This window comes from Beta vulgaris, chromosome 1, assembly GCF_026745355.1.
Source record: "Beta vulgaris subsp. vulgaris cultivar EL10 chromosome 1, EL10.2, whole genome shotgun sequence".
NCBI classification, from domain to species: Eukaryota; Viridiplantae; Streptophyta; class Magnoliopsida; order Caryophyllales; family Amaranthaceae; genus Beta; species Beta vulgaris.
In genome coordinates this window covers 19681430-19702648 of record NC_079202.1, presented here as the reverse complement: position 1 = coordinate 19702648, position 21219 = coordinate 19681430, and the positions used below count along the sequence as shown (strand labels likewise).

The window sequence follows — 21219 nt, the reverse complement described above, 5'->3', positions numbered from 1 at the left end:
ATTGCGACCAACGGTCTCATCAAACTATCCATTCTAATTTCAAAGGAAACAATTTCCTATCAAACTCAGCTTTGCAATGACAATTAACAAGTCCCAAGGGCAAACACTATCACAAGTTCTCGTCTATCTCCCTCGACCATGTTTTTCACATGGCCAACATATGTTGCACTGTCACATGCTAAGCGACGCAACGTTAAGGTCATTTCAAAAAAATGATCCACAACATCATTCTCAGACCTATGTAAAGAACATGATATCCTATGACATTCTCAAAATGGCTGGCATTATATAATGTTCAACATCTACAGGTATGTCCTCTCTCAAATCCTGTAACTGAGTTCTGCATTATAAATATATTCGATAACTGCTCAAATGTAACCTGCATTAAGTCTTTTAGTCTCCCGAGATTAACAACCAACTAGGAATTTCAGACACCTTCCATAATTTAATTTGTAAACTAAACAAACTTATGTTCACATGGTCAGTCAAATGCTTACTTGCCTTTGTGGTTTTTGCAGATGCCAGTAAGCATCAACGAGACTCATAGGATCACCTAAATGATAACGGGTCTGCTTTTGATACATTTCCTCTGTAATGCTAAATGTGGTTGTACATGCACCTTTTGATAATGTTACCATCATTACTTTTGTTATAATTGATGAGATATTAATTTGTGTTGTAGCTTATGCAACCACAAAGAACAAAATCTATGATATTTGCATTTTTGCCATGTATTGATACGTGTGTCATGGTTTATTAACTACCTATATTTTTGAGGTTATAACCCGTTCCACCCATGTTTCTGTGCACTAACTCACAGCAAAAACTGAATTATGCAGACACACAGAATAAACACATTGCATAAAATGTTCCTTGGAATAGATTCACATAAAGGTGGGTCATTCGGATAATTATATGAACAGTGTAGACACAAAAGATGGCTAGGTATATGAATAGTGTAGACACAAAAGATGGCTTCTGCTTTTCTCAATTGCTAAAAAATTCAGAATTTAGGTATCTTTGACTCATTCTTGCCTTCACTTATTATTTAAGCTTTTATTGTTGTATCTTGATTATTTTTCTTTGAAGGAAGCCTAAGAAATTGAGAAGAGGCAGAAAAAAAAAGCGAATTCTCAAAAAGTAAGCCCAATTTCTCACTCTTGTGAATTAATGTAGGCTATGGTTTATTTTATGTTTTGATTTGTTTCAGTGTCTCAATTTATATTATTATTCTGGGTATATCATTGATTTTCAAGTTGTGATTGTTCATAAGCTTAATTATATTAGTTTTGAACAGTTAAAATGTCGCCATAATTTATTTAAGTGCACAATAAGATTATTTATGTGCACATGAGACATAATCTTCTGTTTTAAGGTCAAAATCTCCTCATAACCAACTAGAACAAGCATTCCTCTCCTTAGTTAATTATGTTGTTTCTTAAGAGTTTAAATTTCTTTTGCCATTTAAAATTCTTGCTGTCAGAGTTTTAGTCCTATTATATTTTTGTGTGGTTTTAATCACTTCTGCTTATTCCACTTGTACACTTCATCAATCTATAATCTTACAAGAACATCATAATTCACTATTTCTATCCAAAATCCCTAACACCAACTTATTACAACAGTAGAAAATGTACACCTATAAATTAACAAGCTATGATATATGGTCTGGACTATCAACATTAAGTGGGTGCAATTTTAAAGCATAAACATATTATTTTATTTGCCTTGACCGTTGTGTACTTTCCATGGCCCTAAAAATAACTTCCATTACCCCTAGAAATCCGGATAGTCCTTCAAAAGAAGAAATCCACAAAAATCTTTGAAGGACAATCACATAGTAATATCTAAAAAGTTGATTGACTAGCCTGCTAACTATGGTATGGTTGTAGCAGGTAAAGAGTATGCTCATCCTTTTTTTCAGCTTTACAAGTACTCAACAAGTTGTTCATGTACTATTCTTTGTTTCATTGTGACCCACTAAATCTAGTTGTTTTAATACCACAACTTAACCTGTACAAACATATCTACAGCTTGGAGAAGCCTTTATCACCTTAGGAGTTGAACTTCTCCATCCTTAAACAAGATTAGAGGCTGCTCAACAGCTTCCATTTTCTCCACCAAACTCATTCTATCTGACAATTACATACACGAGCTCAAAAGGTATATTCACTTACATTCTTCTTTCTTGCCTTCTTTTTGGTAGATATGCTCAAATTTTCTATGTTTGTTTGCTGCACACATTCTTGGCATCACATCATAGAATCTATTCAATGCCCTCACGATCTTGCTTTGAGTACAATAACAAATAATATGCCATGCATCTAATGCACAGGTTGCCTAAAATATTCCCAACTAACAACTTAAATAATCTTTGATGCCTCTTTCTTGTGCTTTGCTTTAGAACTCCTTATTGTAGTGATACATGTTATAGTTAATTAATACATGTTGTTGTTGATTGTAAAAAGTTCACTCTCTCTTTTCATGTATAAAAAATTATAAAACAAACTAACCAAGGACCTTGAACAACTACTATAAGATTAACAAATTTAAAGTGTTTTAAAGGTAATTAAACACATTTGCAACGTGAACATTATTTTTCAGCATTTTAAATAATGGTTATATTATCAATATAGACACTAATATTACTCTTATAGATATATCTACCAGATGTCTAGGTGGTAAATGATAGTTACGCTTCATAATCTCGCTAATACAAAACTCACAGTTTATTACTATATGAGGTAATTATTCTAAATGGTACAATGCTTAAACAATAGATTAACTAACTAATAGATGTATTATGCCTTTCACTAGACCTATTTCATACTTAGCATTCGGCCAGCATTCTCTTGAAAAATAGTCATGCAAATAATACTCAAATGTCCCCCCTAATATTATATTCACTCTTTACATGTTCATTTGATTAGGAATTACAAGATGAAGCCTGAACGTGTTTATTTAGATGAACTAAACAGTAACAACAAGGCTTACAAAGTCAAAGTCAAGATAATTGAAAAAGGTCGGGCTAAGGTCTCTCCTAAAAAAGGCATACTTTACCAAAATCTTGTTCTAGAAGATGATAATGTATTGACACTCTTACTTCTTTGTTATCTTTCTTATCCAATAACGCACAACCATTCATTTTGATTACTCATTGATATCATCCACCCCGAGTTTAATTCATAGTAATTCCCACTTAGCAAATGTCACAATATCATTATTTGTAGCATGCCTCATTCAAAAGGAACACTTAAACTTACTTATACATATAAATCTGATAATACATAAGCACCGTTAGAGGGCCATCTTCTATGCCCAATACATCAGGTACTACACAAGAAAATGTGATGTTCCCTTTGAAGCAAACCTGTAACAACCCAAATATCTTAAGCAGGTTTAAGTAAAAGCTAGTTATTTGTTTTAAATTAATCATGATATTCTAGTATACCTTGATGTATTTTGTTAAACAAATTGAGTTTTTAAACAGAAAGGATAAAAAAAAATTAAAAAAAATGTTGCACCTTCTGTGGCTTATGTTGGGAATGCCACGTTATTTCTTTATTATCCAATTTTCACAACTCCTCATTAAAGATAGAAGGAACTCATAGTCTCATACCCAATTTCCTCCTTATTCATTCACGGTGATATCTCTCAATCCTCTGTTTTGTCCGTCAAATTCAAGCAGCATACTCTCATTTTTTGGTCTTTATTCCTTCATCAAAGTTGTAGATCTCTTCGAGTTATTAAATTTAGGCTCAAAAATTTCTTCAATCGGAGTTCGGAGCTAGGAGTTATGATCTCTGGAAGTTGTAGTTGTTTGCTGCCACTATTTCAGCGTTTCTCTCTCTCCTCTTCTTCGTGGATGCTGCTGCCACCTGATTTGTTGGTGTTGTGGCTGTTGCATGTTGTTGTTGTCAATGAATTCTTTCTTTTGCTTCTGTCCCATCGGTGCTGCTACTGTTTTCCGGTCCTCTTCGCCGGCGAGCTACCACCATCGATGTTGTGCGCATCGTGTTGATTGGCTGAATTAAGTTCTTGTGTCTTGTTGTTTGTGAATTCCAAAATCAGGTATAACAATTAAGTTTTCATATATATGATTTCCTAAAGATATAATTATTGTTGTTTCATTCAATTCAAATTGTTAAAGCTGATCATGATTTATGTTGGTAAACTTTTATTTTACATTGCAGCTTCCAAATTACTTTGTTCTGTCAGGAAGTTTTAAGTATATTTGTATACTTATAAACAATAACCAGTTTTAAGAGAAGATGTTTTTAATTCAGAATATAGTGGAACTAATAATCAAGATGGATATCATGTTCCAAACAAGTAACTTGCTGTGTTTTCTTTTCAATGGATTCAAGTGAGTTTTGTAAGAGCAATTTGATGATCTTGTTACGAAAATCAGATATGATAAAAGTTTGTTCAACTTAAAGATTAAATCTTTCCTATTTATTTAATGGGTTGGGTTGAGGTTTATAAATTGTATTTATATTTCTTAAGTTAGTTTATGAAATCAAATTATCATAAGCCATGTTGTTTGATAGTATCCTCTGTGATTAGAATGAGGTTAATTGGAGTTAGAGATTGATATAGTGAATTGGATTAGTAGAATGGTTTGTAAATAAGGAGTTATGGGTAGTTCATGAAAGAGGTTAGAAGGTATTAGAAAGTTAATTTCTTTATCTAATTGGTAGTAAGGATGTTAATTGTTGTTCATATTGTTGTGAGGTGATTGTTGGAGATTGATAAAGAATTTAGAGATGTCGGACCCTTGAAGATTATAATGGAATCGAGCGTTCTTTGGGGAAATGAAGGAGGTACACACATGTCCTTTCACTTTCCAAATATATTATTGATATTCCGATTGATCATATAAACTATATAAGTTGATCTTGATATGTTTTCATAAGTTAAACTTATGTTGTATTAAAAATGTGATTTGTGTACTATATGGTTTGTGAAATACATGTTTATGAGTTTTAAGACAAAGGTAGAACTAAATCGCAGGTTAAGTTCTATTGTCTATAAGTTATGTTATATGTTTTATGTTTTCACTAAAGTAGGCGTATGAGTTATTTCAAGTACATGTAAGTTATAAATGGATTTGATTCTAGAGTGAGATATCAAATATAATCGATATTTTTATTAGAGATATTATGAATTTAGATTATGTATGTGAATTATAGATAGATGTTTGTGATGTGAATCATTATGACTATAATATGAGTCTTCAAAAGGAAGGAGATTTTGATATAAATTTTGAGGATTTTATCTTTCGGTTTCTCTAAGTTAAAAAAAAAACTAATTATTGTGTTATATGTTTGTGAGGAAAAGACATTCAGATTATGAGTATGAATTTTCGAAAATATTAATTTATGATTCTGTTTTATGAGGGGAAGAAGCTGCTAAGGCAGTGATGAACAACATTTGTGGAGCAGGTTTGCTCATTATGTGTTAGAGCGGGTATTGCTCTGGAGCGGGTATTGCTCCGTTATGTGAGGGTCATGACCTAAAAGTCTTGCAAGTAGTACAAAATGGAAGAGGGAGACGTCCCTTGTATAAAGCTTAGAGAATTCGCCTGAAAGGCAACTCTATTCGTGTTCTCTTCCCCAGTATAATATGATTTCTGAAAGAAAATAGAATATGTATTTGAGTATTCGAGTGGTTTGTGGAAAGTTATTTCAAACTTTAATTTCTGAAATAATATTTTACTCACCCAAGTTTTAGAGTTCATGCGCCAATTTTGGAAATGATTATCAAGGAACTTGTTAAGGAATTTATGCAGGAGTTAACTATGATATACATATGGATTAAAGGTTTTTGGATCATATGGATTGAATGTCTTTGTGTATGATCCACAGAAGTGGGAGAGAATTATTGACGTAAGGTATGTTAGAGTTGACTTCGAAGGATCGTATTAGTTCTATGGAAGTAGCATTACAAACCGTGTTCAAATATTTATTATATACTTCTTTATTTATGACTTCGATGTATCTTGATTGCAAATGTCTTGAAAAAAAATCTTGATTACAATTGTTTCATAAGATAAGTTTAAATCTGTAAATACGTTTTTAAGCCACTGAAAAGATGTTCTGGTTGGACAGTGTGTACTCAGTTTTCCTGATTTTGCTCTTGGAACCTGTCCTGGTGGGGGCAGAGTTCCTTGTTAGTGATCTTGCAGGTTCGTATGTGGAAAGCTCGGAATGGAGTAAAAGGAATAATTTAAGTATCAAGGTTATAATGAGATGTAAGGGTTCCGAGGTTGTATTTGGGATTATTTATCCTTATTTATAAATAAATTATTATATTGCTTTAAGAGTCGAGCAAGGTATTATGTAATATGTTATTTGGTTATTGAGGATGATTTGTTGTGGGCCTGACCCACAAGTCCAGGATCGTTTTATAGATTATGTTACAGGTGAGTGAATATAATTCGAGGTTATTAAGCGTTAATTGTAATTAGTGAATCTTTAGTATGTTTAGCTAGCAGCTCGGAAGTGCGGGCTGTTACAGGTGGTATCAAAGCATGATTGTTTCGGAGTTGTCGTGATTTCCATATCATGACATACTTCCTCCGTTTTTTTTAGATGTTACATTTCCCATAAATGGAACTATCACAATAGATGCTACATACTTTTTTTGGCAAATTATTTGTCCTAAATTTTACTGTTATACCCTTACTTAATATCTTAACTATTTTAATAACTACATCTACTTACCAACTAAAAATTCACCTACCCTCATTTAGTGACTTTTATGATTATAATTACTCCCTCCAATTCCCATACCTACCTCTACTTCATTAAACTCTAGTCAACAGATTTTCAAACTACACGTCCCTATTTCTAGAGAATTCTGGGAAGTTCTTCCTTGTGTTCTTCAGTCTCTCACCTAGGGTTTTAAGAAATTTCTAACTCTCTCTCTCTCATCAGATCTCTCTCTCTCTCTCTCTCATCGATTCTATCTTTCTCTCTTTGCATCACCAGATCTCTCTGAATCTCTCACTATCTTCATTATTTCTGCAAAGTCCCTTCGTGTTTACGTGTTTCTACTTGACGTTATCAGTTACCAGCACGATTTAGGACTCGTTTGGGGGTTACATTTTCATGATTTCGCATCTGATTGTTGTGGGTACTTCAAATTCGTGTGTCTAAACATAATTTCACAGCAAGTTACCTACAGATCTGACCTTGGAAACTTTGGAATAGGTTATTTCTCACTTCCATTTTTTTTTGCGATTTGATTTCTTTAATTTTATTGTTCAGTTATGTTGATAAATTAAGGTTGTTTTTTTTAAAAAAATTATTTATTTATTTCCTGCGTTATTAGTGTGATTTAGTTCTTTCTGTCTTTGCATTTGTTGTGTTGTTTGGGTATGGTGTGACTTAGATCTGTTATTTACAAACCTAAAAATTGTGATGGCGAGATTTTCGTGGTTACTCCGTATAAAAATTTTGTTGTTTATAAAAAATTTCGTGGTTATTTATAAAATTTTGTTGTTCTATGGTGTTTTTTTGTTTTGTTAAAATCGGGTGGTGGTTCTTATAATTGAAAGTAGGATTTTTATGTGAGATAAAAAAACTAATTTCATATTCTACTCTTTTTTTGAGAAATAATTATTCGTTATAGATGTTGTTGGCTTAAATTATTGGTTTGATGTTTATTGCCTTCTTGTTGGTGGATGCTTGTGCTGATGTTATTGGTTGTTGTTGGTTGTTGTTGGTGTAACTTTTGTTGTTCAACTCAGCTTCTTATTGGTGTATTTTTTGCTTGGTTGCCTATGAGTTTCCACACTCCTCCCTCGTTGCTAGAGTCCATCCCACCCTTCACTGGGTTTGTTCCTCTGCTGGACACTGATGCTCTAAAGTGGCCTGAAACACCGCCTTCCCAGAAGCAAAAAGAGAAGTCCCTTATTGAGCTTGGTTATTGTTTGGATGATGATGCTGAAATCTTGGATGATTTTGATACCAATCCAGATGCTTGGCTTGAATCAGGGAATTTCCCAACTCTAATCTAACCGAACAATATTGATTATCTATATGTTCCAGAAACTCCTCCCTATGTCTTGGAAGAATGGGATGATCTGTACTTAGAGAGGCATCCAGAGTCTGCTAAAAGGGTTGCCAAAATAAAGAAAGAGAGGAGTTTGGATGCAATTTCATGCAAATCTCTGTTATTGGAAAATCCCAAATAAAAAACATCATGGATGTAACTAAACAGGAGCTAAGTCCCTAACTACTCTCTCTTATTTAAGTTTGTACCTGATGCTTATTGTCGGTTACATGTGGGAATTGGATGTTGCTTACATATATGCATGATTCATGAATTTGCGCATTGCTATGAAATGATGATTCATGTGTTGGTTTTGTGTTAGTTTTAGGTTGGTCCTACATGATGAGCATGCCATACTTCTCCTGATAGTTCTCCTACTACCCAATTTTCCATATGCAATATCATTAAATGATGATACAATTTTTATTCTACAAGTCAATGAGGGTAATTTGTGACATTCTTTATTTCCAATATGAAAATGTGAATGAGAGTTGTAATATGAAAAGTTACCTGCATCTTCAGGGACTTCTTCCCGACATTGGTTTTTTAGTTGACATTTTTCATCAATTAACCAATGTCTGGAAGAAGTATCCTGAAATGGTTACTTGTTTCATGTTATGCATTTATCACGACTCTTTACCTTATGATTAAAAAGGTCCCACAAAAATCTGATTTTGATGCATATGTTGTTTATTGGGCTAGTGTTGGATTGAGCTATATGATGACTTTTATGGCAAATTTCTGATTTTTCATGAATGCATCTCCCTATGATATTTTGAGGGAGATTTGTGTGAGCATGCATGCCTCAATGATGACAAAATATTACTTAAATGATTGCATATGTTAGTACCACTCATAGACTTTACTCTTATGTGCTTAATGATGAGGCATTTCACATAATTGAAGTAATATCTTGATTGTGATGAACTATCTTTATGCTTATTTGTGGAAAAGGGACTTCCTGAGAGGCTTGTATGCATTGGTTTTGTTAGAGTCCTAAGTTACATGCACACCAAACAAGTCAAATGATGAATTTTTAATATTTCTTCTATTAGTCCAGAGTTGCATAGTTCAAATTGGTTATATGCATTTTGTGTGTTATTATGTGAGTGGAACAACTTATAACTAAAAACTAATATAAGTCCTTCAATAACTTGTAATACTATCTTCTTTTACAACACTTTCACCTACCCCTCTAACTTTTACAAAAAGTTGTAATACTATCTTCTTTTACAAAAAGTTGTAATACTATCTTCTTTTACAAAAAGTTGTAATACTATCTTCTTTTACAAAAAGTTGTAATACTATCATTTTTTACAAAAACTTGTTGCTTTAGAATAACTTTCAATCTTTACAAAAACTTTTACCTATTCCCTCCAATATCCTCTATCACCATTTGTTGTTTCATTTACTCTTCTCTTCTTTTGTTTTGTCTCCTTGCATTGTCACCCTTCTTAGTTACTCTGCCATGAGCTCTTCATCTGGATTTGGTGGCCCACATACAATTCCTTCATCTAGTAACTTGACTGTGTCAGTTACCAACTGTTATGGAACATGAACAACAGTTGGTAATTGCCCCAACCTGTCCAATTTTTTCTTGCCAATGTGAGGATTCTTATAGTTGTTTCCACCCTTAACCTTTAAGATTTCCAACATAACAAGCTTGAGATGCAACCATGTGTAATTTATGATTCTAGGATCATAAACATTATAAGCTTCCTCTACACTTTCAATGAGCTCATCTATTGTGTTTGGGAATTGTTGGTGTTGAATTGACTGTATTGCTTTGAAAAATCCCAAATCCAAAAGATTTAGGTCAGGGGATTGTGCTGGTTGACATACAAGATGCATATCAAAACCATCTTTTCTTGCTGCTTCCAAAAACTTTGCATCATCTGGAAATATATGTGGTCTGGCATTATCTTGTTGTATCCATATTGTTTTGCACCTATTTGCTGGCCACTTTTCTTTTATTGATGGTAACAACTTGTTGATAATCATTTCTCTGATGACTTGTTTGGTGATGTGTTGCTTGGCTTTGGTCTCTATAGTGCCCCTGTCTCTGTTTGCACTCCATCTCTGTGCTGGAACTTTGTCTACAAATGGATAAATGCCAATTTTTCCATCAAAAATGAGTTCCCTATTTTCTCCAAACCATGGTTTACCAATGGCACCCATGAACATGACCTTAGTCATGTGACTTTTTGACTGACATGCCCTATAAGGATCTTCTTCATCTGAGAGAAGATAGAACCTTTGAGTGATCCTACTCATAAAAAACCACTTCTCGTCAATGTGAATCATGTTTTATAGAAGGTCAAATTTGGGTCCCTCATTCACCGTCCTGGGTATGATATTGCCCATCACAAACTTAAGCCTTTTAATTTTGTGCTCAGCTGTGAGCTTTGGTTTTATAGAATTTGTGTGGGATCTTATGATACCCTTTTTTACCAGCCTATAAACTGTTGAAGGACTCACCTCCAAAGCAGCAGCAAAAGACCTTAATGTTGTCCTCTGTTTTAAAGGCACAACTAGAAGCATGTCATCAGTAATTAAATACTTCTTTCCACACTTGTATTTTTTATGTGACACATTCACCTCTTCACCAGTGAGTTTCTGATTTTTGGCTTGTCTCCATATTCTTGTTATTGTTGACCTGTGCACTACATATTTTTCGGCTAAAAACATGTTGAAACCCCTTGGAAGTTTGAAATTTATGGCAGCCTCAAACATTTCAATTGCAATTTGTGCCCTTATATTGTTAGGAATCATTGGTTTTTTGTTTGATGTTGTTGTGTCAACACTAGGTTGCTCTAAAGTTTCTTCATCAATTTCATATTGAAATTCATTTTCAGAGTCAGTATCAGAGACATACCATGGTTCATCATCATCATCATCACTGAATCTGTTAATGGCCTCCTCCAAGATAGAAGTTCATCCACTGATATGTTAGCTTCATCACATGAATTTGAATTGTTACTTGAATGCAGTTCTTCAAGGGCCAGCAGCTCTTCCATAGCCATGTCATACTCATCTCCAACACCATTTGCCATTAGATATGCCATGAAATCATCATCTTCCATCTGTTTTTTTTTTAAATATGCCTAAGTGCAGTGTGTGCAGTGAGTGTGAAGTGTGTGCTTGAGTGATTTACAGAGTGTAATTGTTTTTCCTTGTTGTCAGTGATTTTTTTTGAAGTTGTAATTTTTCATACATACAGTGAGCTTTTATAAGGACCCAAAATGTAGTGCTACTGTGTTTTTTTAAATTTGGTGGGAAAATTCAAAAATTTGGGGAATTTCAATTAAAAGTGCGTACAGTTGGTCCCCTCCCAATTTTCCCCCCTCCCTTTTTAGTGTACTAATACAACAGGTTGTCCCTCCTCCCTTTGCAATTAAAAGATGAATTAATGGGGAGAAAAGTGGTCCCAATGTTTCTCTCTCTACCTTTATTAAAACTTGTGCCATTTCTCTATGTAGCATCAATAAAAACACGGAGGAAGTATTGATTAAGAAGGATATTTGGGAATGTTTGAAATTGATTTATTTGGGTTATTAGTTAGTTGAAAATTTAGGAATTGAAAATGAGAAATTAAAGGTTGAGTGTTATGAAATTTGCAAAAGTGGAAAGTCTATTGGGTTTTAGATTTGAGTGGCTATAAGAGAAAGATTGAATTATATTGATTGAGACTGCAGAAAAAGTTAGGAAATTTTTCTTTTGAGATATTATAGTTCGTTATGAGTTCTGAGCAAATTTTTGTGAAAATGTTTTATGTGATGTATTCGTTTTGAAATGATTTAAAGTTTTATATTTCTAAATTTCGAGGACGAAATTTACTTTAAGGGTGGTAGAATGTAACAGCCCAAATATCTTAAGCAGGTTTAAGTAAAAGCTAGTTATTTGTTTTAAATTAATCATGATATTCTAGTATACCTTGATGTATTTTGTTAAACAAATTGAGTTTTTAAAGAGAAAGGATAAAAAAAATTTAAAAAAAATGTTGCACCTTCTGTGGCTTATGTTGGGAATGCCACGTTATTTCTTTGTTGTCAAATTTTCACAACTCCTCATTAAAGATAGAAGGAACTCATAGTCTCATACCCAATTTCCTCCTTATTCATTCACGGTGATATATCTCAATCCTCTGTTCTGTCCGTCAAATTCAAGCAGCATACTCTCATTTTTTGGTCTTTGTTCCTTCATCAAAGTTGTAGATCTCTTCGAGTTATTGAATTTAGGCTCAAAAATTTCTTCAATCGGAGTTCGGAGCTAGGAGTTATGATCTCTGAAAGTTGTAGTTGTTTGCAGCCCCTGTTTCAGCGTTTTTCTCTCTCCTCTTCTTCGTGGATGCTGCTGCCACCTGATTTGTTGGTATTGTGGCTGTTGCATGTTGTTGTTGTCAACGAATTCTTTCTTTTGCTTCTGTCCCATCGGTGCTGCTACTGTTTTCTGGTCCTCTTCGCCGGCGAGCTACCACCATCGATGTTGTGCGCATCGTGTTGATTGGCTGAATTGAGTTCTTGTGTCTTGTTGTTTGTGAATTCCAAAATCAGGTATAACAATTAAGTTTTCATATACTTCCTCCGTTTTTTTTAGATGTTACACTTTCTATTTTAGGAAATTTTAAATTAGATGTTACACTTTTATTTTGGGTAATAACTTCTCTCTATCTCTCTCTTATCACATGTTCACATGGGACCCTTTTGTTTTTCATTCTCTCTATCTTTCTCCTCTCCAAAAATCACCTAGGAGTCCGTGATTTGAAAAGTGTAACATCTAATAAAAAACGGAGGAAGTATATGATTTCCTAAAGATATAATTATTGTTGTTTGATTCAATTCAAGTTGTTAAAGCTGATCATGATTTATGTTGGCAAACTTTTATTTTACATTGCAGCTTCCAAATCTTTGTTCTTCAGGAAGTTTAAAGTATATTTGTATACTTATAAACAATAACCAGTTTTAAAGAGAAGATGTTTTTAATTCAGAATATAGTGGAACTAATAATCAAGATGGATATCATGTTCCAAACAAGTAACTTGCTATGTTTTCTTTTCAATGGATTCAAGTGAGTTTTGTAAGAGCAATTTGATGATCTTGTTACGAAAATCAGATATGATAAAAGTTTGTTCAACTTAAAGATTAAATCTTTCCTATTTATTTAATGCGTTGGGTTGAGGTTTATAAATTGTATTTATATTTCTTAAGTTAGTTTATGAAATCAAATTATCATAAGCCATGTTGTTTGATAGTATCCTCTGTGAATTAGAATGAGGTTAATTGGAGTTAGAGATTGATATAGTGAATTGGATTAGTAGAATGGTTTGTAAATATGAAGTTGTGGGTAGTTCATGAAAGAGGTTAGAAGGTATGATAAAGTTAATTTCTTTATCTAATTGGTAGTAAGGATGTTAATTGTTGTTTATATTGTTGTGGGGTGATTGTTGGAGATTGATAAAGAATTTAGAGATGTCAGACCCTTGAAGATTATAATGGAATCGAGCGTTCTTTGGGGAAATGAAGGAGGTACACACATGTCCTTTCACTTTCCAAATATATTATTGATATTCCGGTTGATCATATAAACTATATAAGTTGATCTTGATATGTTTTCATAAGTTAAACTTATGTTGTATTAAAAATGTGATTTGTGTACTATATGGTTTGTGAAATACATGTTTGAGTTTTAAGACAAAGGTAGAACTAAATCGCAGGTTAAGTTCTATTGTCTAGTTAGTTTTATGTTTTATGTTTTCACTAAAGTAGGCGTATGAGTTATTTCAAGTACATGTAAGTTATAAATGGATTTGATTCTAGAGTGAGATATCAGATATAATCGATATTTTATTAGAGATATATATAATTAAATGTATGTGAATTATAGATAGATGTTTGTGATGGGAATCATTATGACTATAATATGAGTCTTCAAAAGGAAGGAGTTTCTAATATAAATTTTGAGGATTTTATCTTTCGGTTTCTCTAAGTTCAAAAAAAAAAACTAATTATTGTGTTATATGTTTGTGAGGAAAAGACATTCAGATTATGAGTAAATTATATTCTTTAAAAGCACCTTTAGACATTCTCTGGAAGAAACTACTTTGGTTTTGGTATACATTGGGAATTAACGGTATTATTGGAGCCAGCAATAAACCATTTGGGATATTAGATTTAATATGAAATTGTAAAGTTATAAGTAAGTATTCTGAATATGTTTTGGAGAGGAAGAGAACTTCAGACTAAAGGATATGTCATATTATTGAGATATAGTCTTTAGAGAATTCCGAATCCTTGAAAATGGATTTTGTAAGATAGGAAATACATGTTGGAGATGGTTATAAGTTTGATGGATTGCTAAATAAGATTAAATGGAAAGGTTATTCTTCGTAAAGAGCATTTGTGTTTTAGATATAAAGTTTATATAGAATAATGAACTCTAAATTGGAGACATGATCTTTTGGGTAAGCAATGTTTTGTTTTGGAGAATCCTTTATGTGGAAATGAAGCATAGCTTCTTTAAAGTCGGTATTGAAAAAGAATTAGCCAAAGAATTTCTTATTGATACCGTACTAAAATATTATGCAAACAATTTAATTTGTATATTGATATCTAATACCCGAAAGTGATTCTATTATGACAATTTGAGATTTATGAATATGAATTTTTGAAAATATTAATTTATGATTCTGTTTTATGAGGGGAAGAAGCTGCTAAAGCAGTGATGAACAACATTTGTGGAGCAGGTTTGCTCATTATGTGTTAGAGCGGGTATTGCTCTGGAGCGGGTATTGCTCCGTTATGTGAGGGTCATGACCTAAAAGTCTTGCAAGCAGTACAAAATGGAAGAGGGAGACGTCCCTTGTATAAAGCTTAGAGAATTCACCTGAAAGACAACTCTATTCGTGTTCTCTTCCCCAGTATAATATGATTTCTGAAAGAAAATCGATTATGTATTTGAGTATTCGAGTGGTTTGTGGAAAGTTATTTCAAACTTTAATTTCTGAAATAATGTTTTACTCACCCAAGTTTTAGAGTTCATGCGCCAATTTTGGAAATGATTATCAAGGAACTTGTTAAGGAATTTATGCAGGAGTTAACTATGATATACATATGGATTAAAGGTTTTTGGATCATATGGATTGAATGTCTTTGTGTATGATCCACAGAAGTGGGAGAGAATTATTGACGTAAGGTATGTTAGAGTTGACTTCGAAGGATCGTATTAGTTCTATGGAAGTAGCATTACAAACCATGTTCAAATATTTATTATATACTTCTTTATTTATGACTTCGATGTATCTTGATTGCAAATGTCTTGAAAAAAATCTTGATTACAATTGTTTTATAAGATAAGTTTAAATCTGTAAATACGTTTTTAAGCCACTGAAAAGATGTTCTGGTTGGACAGTGTGTACTCAGTTTTCCTGATTTTGGTCTTGGAACCTGTCCTGGTGGGGGCAGAGTTCATTGTTAGTGATCTTGCAGGTTCGTATGTGGAAAGCTCGGAATGGAGTAAAAGGAAGAATTTAAGTATCAAGGTTATAATGAGATGTAAGGGTTCTGAGGTTGTATTTGGGATTATTTATCCTTATTTATGAATAAATTATTATATTGCTTTAAGAGTCGAGCAAGGTATTATGTAATATGTTATTTGGTTATTGAGGATGATTTGCTGTGGGCCTGACCCACAAGTCCAGGATCGTTTTATAGATTATGTTACAGGTGAGTGAATATAATTCGAGGTTATTAAGCGTTAATTGTAATTAGTGAATCTTAAGTATGTTTAGCTAGCAGCTCGGAAGTGCGGGCTGTTACAAAACCCCTTTAACATGCGAAACTACCCAAACGCGTTTTGTTCACAGGGAAATCGAATGAGAGGAGCACTTTTTTTTGGAGATCAAGTGGAAGGCTACAAAGAAGCTTTTGTGTACAAGGGGGAGTACGAAATAGCCAACGCTCCAATAAAACCCGTAGAAGAGCAGTTCAAATCCTCCTCCTCTGAACTTGATTACCAAATGAGCTTTGGAAGACAGACAGTAATTCAACCAATCAATTCTGAAGCTAATCCTGTTCTGCCAGAGTACCAGACCATATCTTCGATTCCAAAAGCCTGTGATCCTTCTGAGAAATTTGGTAGTCTTGCATACAATTGTTGTTGATGGTATCTAGAGTACGTACATCTATGCTTTTCGCAACACAGCCAACCTGACCTTTATGCGTCATTGTTTAGATATCCTTGGTGTGGTACTTTATGTTGAAGAAGAAGCAATGACTATTTCAATGCCCCAAGGACGTGATAATCTTGTCCGCGAGATTGTTATAACCAACCACAGGTAAAATAATCAATATATTTATACTTCTTTAATCGTCCATAACCCTCATTATGCTAATCCTTACCTGGTGGGCATACCACTTTCTCAGCACTCAACAACCGCTTATCATTTCTGCTTGGAATGATCTCGCCGGGGCATATTGTGATCGCCTCTCAACTTGGGTTGCAAAATTCAATATAATTGGATTCACGGCCTTAAAAGTCACATCTCATAAAGGTTGTGCGTTATATATTACTAAAAATGCCAATCATTTATTAACGGCCTTAAAGCTAAGTTTGGCAAATAATGGATTCAAAAGAAGTTCATCAATCATTTATTAACTAATATACCATTTGCTATAGGATTCTCACTTGCATCAACCATGTCTACTACAATTATTCATGAGGCTAACGGAGATAGAGCAGCTGCCCTTGCACAATGGTAATTAATATTTGTGTTTCGTGAAGACATCCTTTTATTAAAATGTCCCATAAATTCTCTCTCTTTTCAAATTTTATGTTGTTTGAATTTTAGGTGTTTTGTTAATTGATTTTGTGATGTTGTTGAGTTTAATTGTGTTGTTGTTAAGGTCTTTTGGTTCATCATAACTAATTATAGATATTATTATTGTTATGTCAAGTTTATGGATGCTAATTAGATCTTACCCTACAAAATGATGGGCCATGGACCATGCAAATTTTATATGATGTTTCAAATTCACATATTTGACGTTTCATTGGTACATATGCTTATATCTTGATGGGCCTAAGTTGTAAATGGCTAATTACATATACAACCAACGAAAGAAAGTGCAAATTACATGCAGAAAAGACAGACTTCTTTAGTAATCATGTGACAGACCACTTTGGTATATCAATATAAATGCCCGTTGATAAGAAAAAGCATCAACGAATGTAGTACTCTAACATGACTGTGCTTTTCAGGGAATTGCGTCACAGAGACACCCTGGCTGATAGGCAAACAAGAGTCTTAGATGTAAGGAACACATCAAAAGAAAGGCAGGGCATGACAATCTGTGCACTAAAGGAAAAAAAGGCCAGATATATTACTTATCACATTAGTAATTTGAACATTCACTTGCCATTATTATTATTTGATAGCATCATCACATAATATAATAGCCTTAAAAATGACCGCCCTGTTGTAGTCCGAAAACAATACATTATAGGAATACTTAATTAATTTGAATACCCATTCTTAACGTGGTTATGTGTGTAATTTAAACTAGGTTGTTAACACACTCCAAGACGAACGACAATTCTTGAGAGTAGTGGTCCCTGAACCTAGCTTTGAAAAATTGCACGCATACCTAGGTTGCTCTAACTGTAACAAGCGAACTGATGTGTCAGCAGGGGAGACACACACATGCTTTAATTGTGGACAAAAAAATGTCATTTCCATCCCTAGGTAAGTTCTGCTCTAAACACAAACTAACAACTACTCCTATTACATGTTCCTTCAACGTAGTAAAATGTAAATGGTGAATGTAGAGTTTCTTTCAACTACGACGTCTCTGACGGAAGCGCCACGCTCCCAGTTACAATATTCAACAAGGATTTGGAAAAACTTTTCAAATTACCGGTTGAAGACATCTTTTGTTGGTTATGTAATTTGCAGCTTCTTTTGTTGGTTATGTTCATACAAGTCCCAGTATAATATCTATGCTTTCCCTTGGTTATACACAGCCTGTTAATGATGCCTCAATTAGCTTACCCATATAGCATACAAAACAACCTCCACTATAAGCTTATGTTGCATATACCTACAAACATGCAAAAAGAACAAAAAACTAAATAGGTAGATGCTTCCAAATATACATCTAGGTAAGTAGATGCTTTCAAATATGCATAACCTAACATCACTATTGTCGAATTGACAGCATGATCTCAAAGCTTTCTCAGCTATCCAAAAACTCATGCAAGCCTCTTTCTTAATTGAAGTGGGCCCAAAAACAACCCTCTCCTTGAACAATGTGCTGCAGTTGATTCTCAAAAGAGTCGTGCCTGAAGATGAAGCTGATGAGGTCAATCTGAAATTGAAGACTATCACACAAGTCATGGATTACCAAAGTATTCAGCTTGATGAATCAAATCCAAAACGAAAGCTTTCTGTTAAGTCCACATATCATGGCATAGAGGCAGCTAGAAAACCTGCACATGAAGCTGATAATGTATATGCCGATGAAGATGTTGTTGGGTCTAGCGACTAACCACTGCATCCGCCACCTAGAACCCCCTTTTCCTTGCTAGCATAGACTAATGCTACATGTTTATAACTTGCCCCTGGGACCTAATCATGCTTCTTTCTAATAACTCACTTTTGCATATAGGCATAAATGATTTCTTGTAATACATGCCAAGGACCTAAGGAATCTTGCAATAGGCCCAGTTATCTCAAAATCTTTTGTATTATGCAAGCTAATGACAATATGTTCGCTCAAATTATGTTCTAACAAGTACAAGAGCCTTTTGTATTGTAAGATAACATGGAGTCAAAGGTGTTCTTTTAAGAACTCTATGATGTGAGAAATTTGTTATCTCTTCGATCTTGTTCCATCTATCTTCACAGTGGTCATTGCCTAACGATGTGAGGAAATTAACAGAATTGGTTAATTTTTCATTGAACTCCTTTCAAACAAAGTGTTAAAGCGAACTATTTATACAAATTGACAACTTCAAAAGACCTACAAAAGAGTGCTTATTTGCAAATTGAGTTAATTTACTATACTATTATTTGCAAACGCCTATTTAGAATAACTTAACTTTGTAAACTATAGGTAACTACACATTCATATTCGCAACTCAACACAACTTTAATGAAATCGTTATACTCATTTTTTACAAATATTTAAGAAAAATTGACATTTCATTGTTTGCGTTCAAATTCAATCAAGCTCAAATTACTAACATTCTTAACCCTTGCAAAACCCATTTGATACCAAAACTATTGCACTAAGCAATTACCTTGCAATTTTAAAATGATCTATTCAAAGCCTATATATATTGCTTCATTTAGATGTCATTCAACTATACCGATAAATATCTCAAAATCTTTCAAAGTTTGTTTCACAAACATACACAAGTGTTTATTAAACGCACCACTTACGATATATCAAATTTGTTTAACAATTATACTCTAACATACTACCTAAGTCGGCACACTATTATCTATTACAAGCCTGTTCTCTTTGACATAAAACAGCTAAACTGAACTGTACTAAACTGAATTGAACTGAACTGAACTTAATTGAATTAAATTAAATTGAATGTAATATATATGATTGAACGTAATAAATATGATTGAACGTAATAAATATATAAATAATATTTAAAAAATAATAATATGAATATTACATAATAATTATAATGATAAGTAATAATAATGAATAATAATAATAATAGTATTTTGGATATTTTCAAATGATAGTTATAAATAAATAATATTAATAATCATAAATTATTAATAATAATAATTAGTGATAATTAATAATTATTATTTTATATTATTTGTAATAATAATATTTAACAAAATGGTTATAAAAGAATAGAACTGAACTGAACTGAACTGAACTAGACTAAACTGAAACTGAACTGCACTAAACTAAACTGAACTGAACTAAACTGAACTGAACTGAACTTAACTGAAAATAAGCTAGTGAAAAAAGGCTCTAAATCCTTAATACTAAACTGCACAATCTAGACAAGTCAGTACATAAATGTACCTCTAAATAACCCTTTTCTTTTTTACAATATATTACATAATTATCAAACAATATATTACATAATTATAAATAAGGTACTTATCCTTTTTGCTAAAACAATATAGTACATGATTATAAATCACAAAAATATAACACATACTTCCTACCCCCAAAACAAATATCTCTCAAATGAACAATTACCCAAACTCCCAATTGAAAACCGAAGTCACTTAATACTCCTTCCTTCTAACTTGTAGCTCTTATATCAAGAACCTTTCCTTAAAACCCAATTGAAAACCAACGTCACTTAAAACCCTCATCTCTAAATACCTTTCCTTCTTCTCCCTTCATCTTCTACACCTTCCTTCCATTCTTCTTTTTCCTCAAATTCTCCACCTAAAATGTCATCTTTCATAAACACCCACCCACTCAAGAAAGCAGCCACTGCTGTTGGAACAGAGGAAGAAGCTTACCTTTGCAGACTTCTTGCAAACTTAATTTCCGACAGCAGCCCTTTTGCCTGGAAAATGTTCTACTCTGGCGAAGCAAGTGATAAACTGAGCAAGGAATCGTACGAGGCCTTAGAAAAAGTCATGGAAGAAGCTGAAAAAATGTTCGACACTCCTCCTTGTAGGTCCCCTTTACCCCGACTTGCAAAAATCAAATTCTACCACCCAAAAAACAACACAATGCATTAGCATCCATGAACCGAAATCTGAAATAGGGAAAGGGGAAGGGAAAAAAACAGCGCTCATAGGTAAAGGGAAAACAAAACAATTTGAAATGCAGATAGAAATTACAGAGGATCCAGTTAGAAACCCAAAATTGCCATCGATAGGCCGACACATTGGGAGTGGTTCATTGGAGGAAGCAAGCAAAACATATGATATGTTTATTGAGGGTAGTGATGGGGAATTACATCTTTGCCATGCGGACAATTAGTATACCAACGAGTCCTATGATACCGAAGACTCTGATGACGAAGCCTATGATGATGAAGACTCCGACATCCCTGCTTCCTTGTATACAAAAAGGCAAATTAGCCTTAGGTAAGAGTATAATCCCATATAGTAAATACATATGTGCTTGAATTTTAAGTATTTAGCATATTTAACAGTTGATCTTTCTA

General features: G+C 33.4%; 2 protein-coding genes across 19 annotated transcripts; one reads left to right on the top strand and one right to left on the bottom strand.

Moving 5' to 3' along the window:
* The first annotated feature begins 3234 nt into the window (after positions 1–3234).
* Positions 3235–18932, top strand: LOC109135740 (uncharacterized). Of its 18 annotated transcripts, XM_057392644.1 has the most exons (10): positions 11946–12611; positions 13508–13583; positions 14756–15249; positions 15519–15779; positions 15920–16190; positions 16288–16390; positions 16479–16606; positions 16732–16810; positions 17314–17365; positions 18270–18932. In XM_057392644.1, the coding sequence occupies exons 4-10, from the start codon at positions 15771–15773 to the stop codon at positions 18597–18599; spliced, it is 972 nt and encodes a 323-aa protein (XP_057248627.1). In that variant the 5' UTR covers positions 11946–12611; positions 13508–13583; positions 14756–15249; positions 15519–15770; the 3' UTR covers positions 18600–18932. The 18 variants fall into 18 exon arrangements, 16 of the variants coding, with proteins under 16 accessions (XP_057248628.1, XP_057248626.1, XP_057248623.1 ...); XM_057392645.1 differs by lacking the exons at positions 11946–12611; positions 13508–13583; positions 14756–15249 and adding exons at positions 3359–4071; positions 4758–4823; XM_057392643.1 differs by lacking the exons at positions 11946–12611; positions 13508–13583; positions 14756–15249 and adding exons at positions 3359–4071; positions 4748–4823.
* Positions 9604–10362, bottom strand: LOC125493521 (uncharacterized). The gene has a single exon (XM_048636974.1). It carries the CDS (start codon positions 10360–10362, stop codon positions 9604–9606), a length of 759 nt encoding a protein of 252 aa, XP_048492931.1.
* Positions 18933–21219: the final 2287 nt, after the last annotated feature.

Bases quoted from the DNA above. Each gene is read 5' to 3' on its own strand.
- LOC125493521 (XM_048636974.1), bottom strand. From the start codon at position 10,362: ATGATTCACATTGACGAGAAGTGGTTTTTTATGAGTAGGATCACTCAA.
- LOC109135740 (XM_057392645.1), top strand. The intron at 16,191-16,287 runs GTAGTCTTGCAT...GTCATTGTTTAG, and splicing joins TGATCCTTCTGAGAAATTTG to ATATCCTTGGTGTGGTACTT. The intron at 16,811-17,313 runs GTAATTAATATT...TGTGCTTTTCAG, and splicing joins GCAGCTGCCCTTGCACAATG to GGAATTGCGTCACAGAGACA.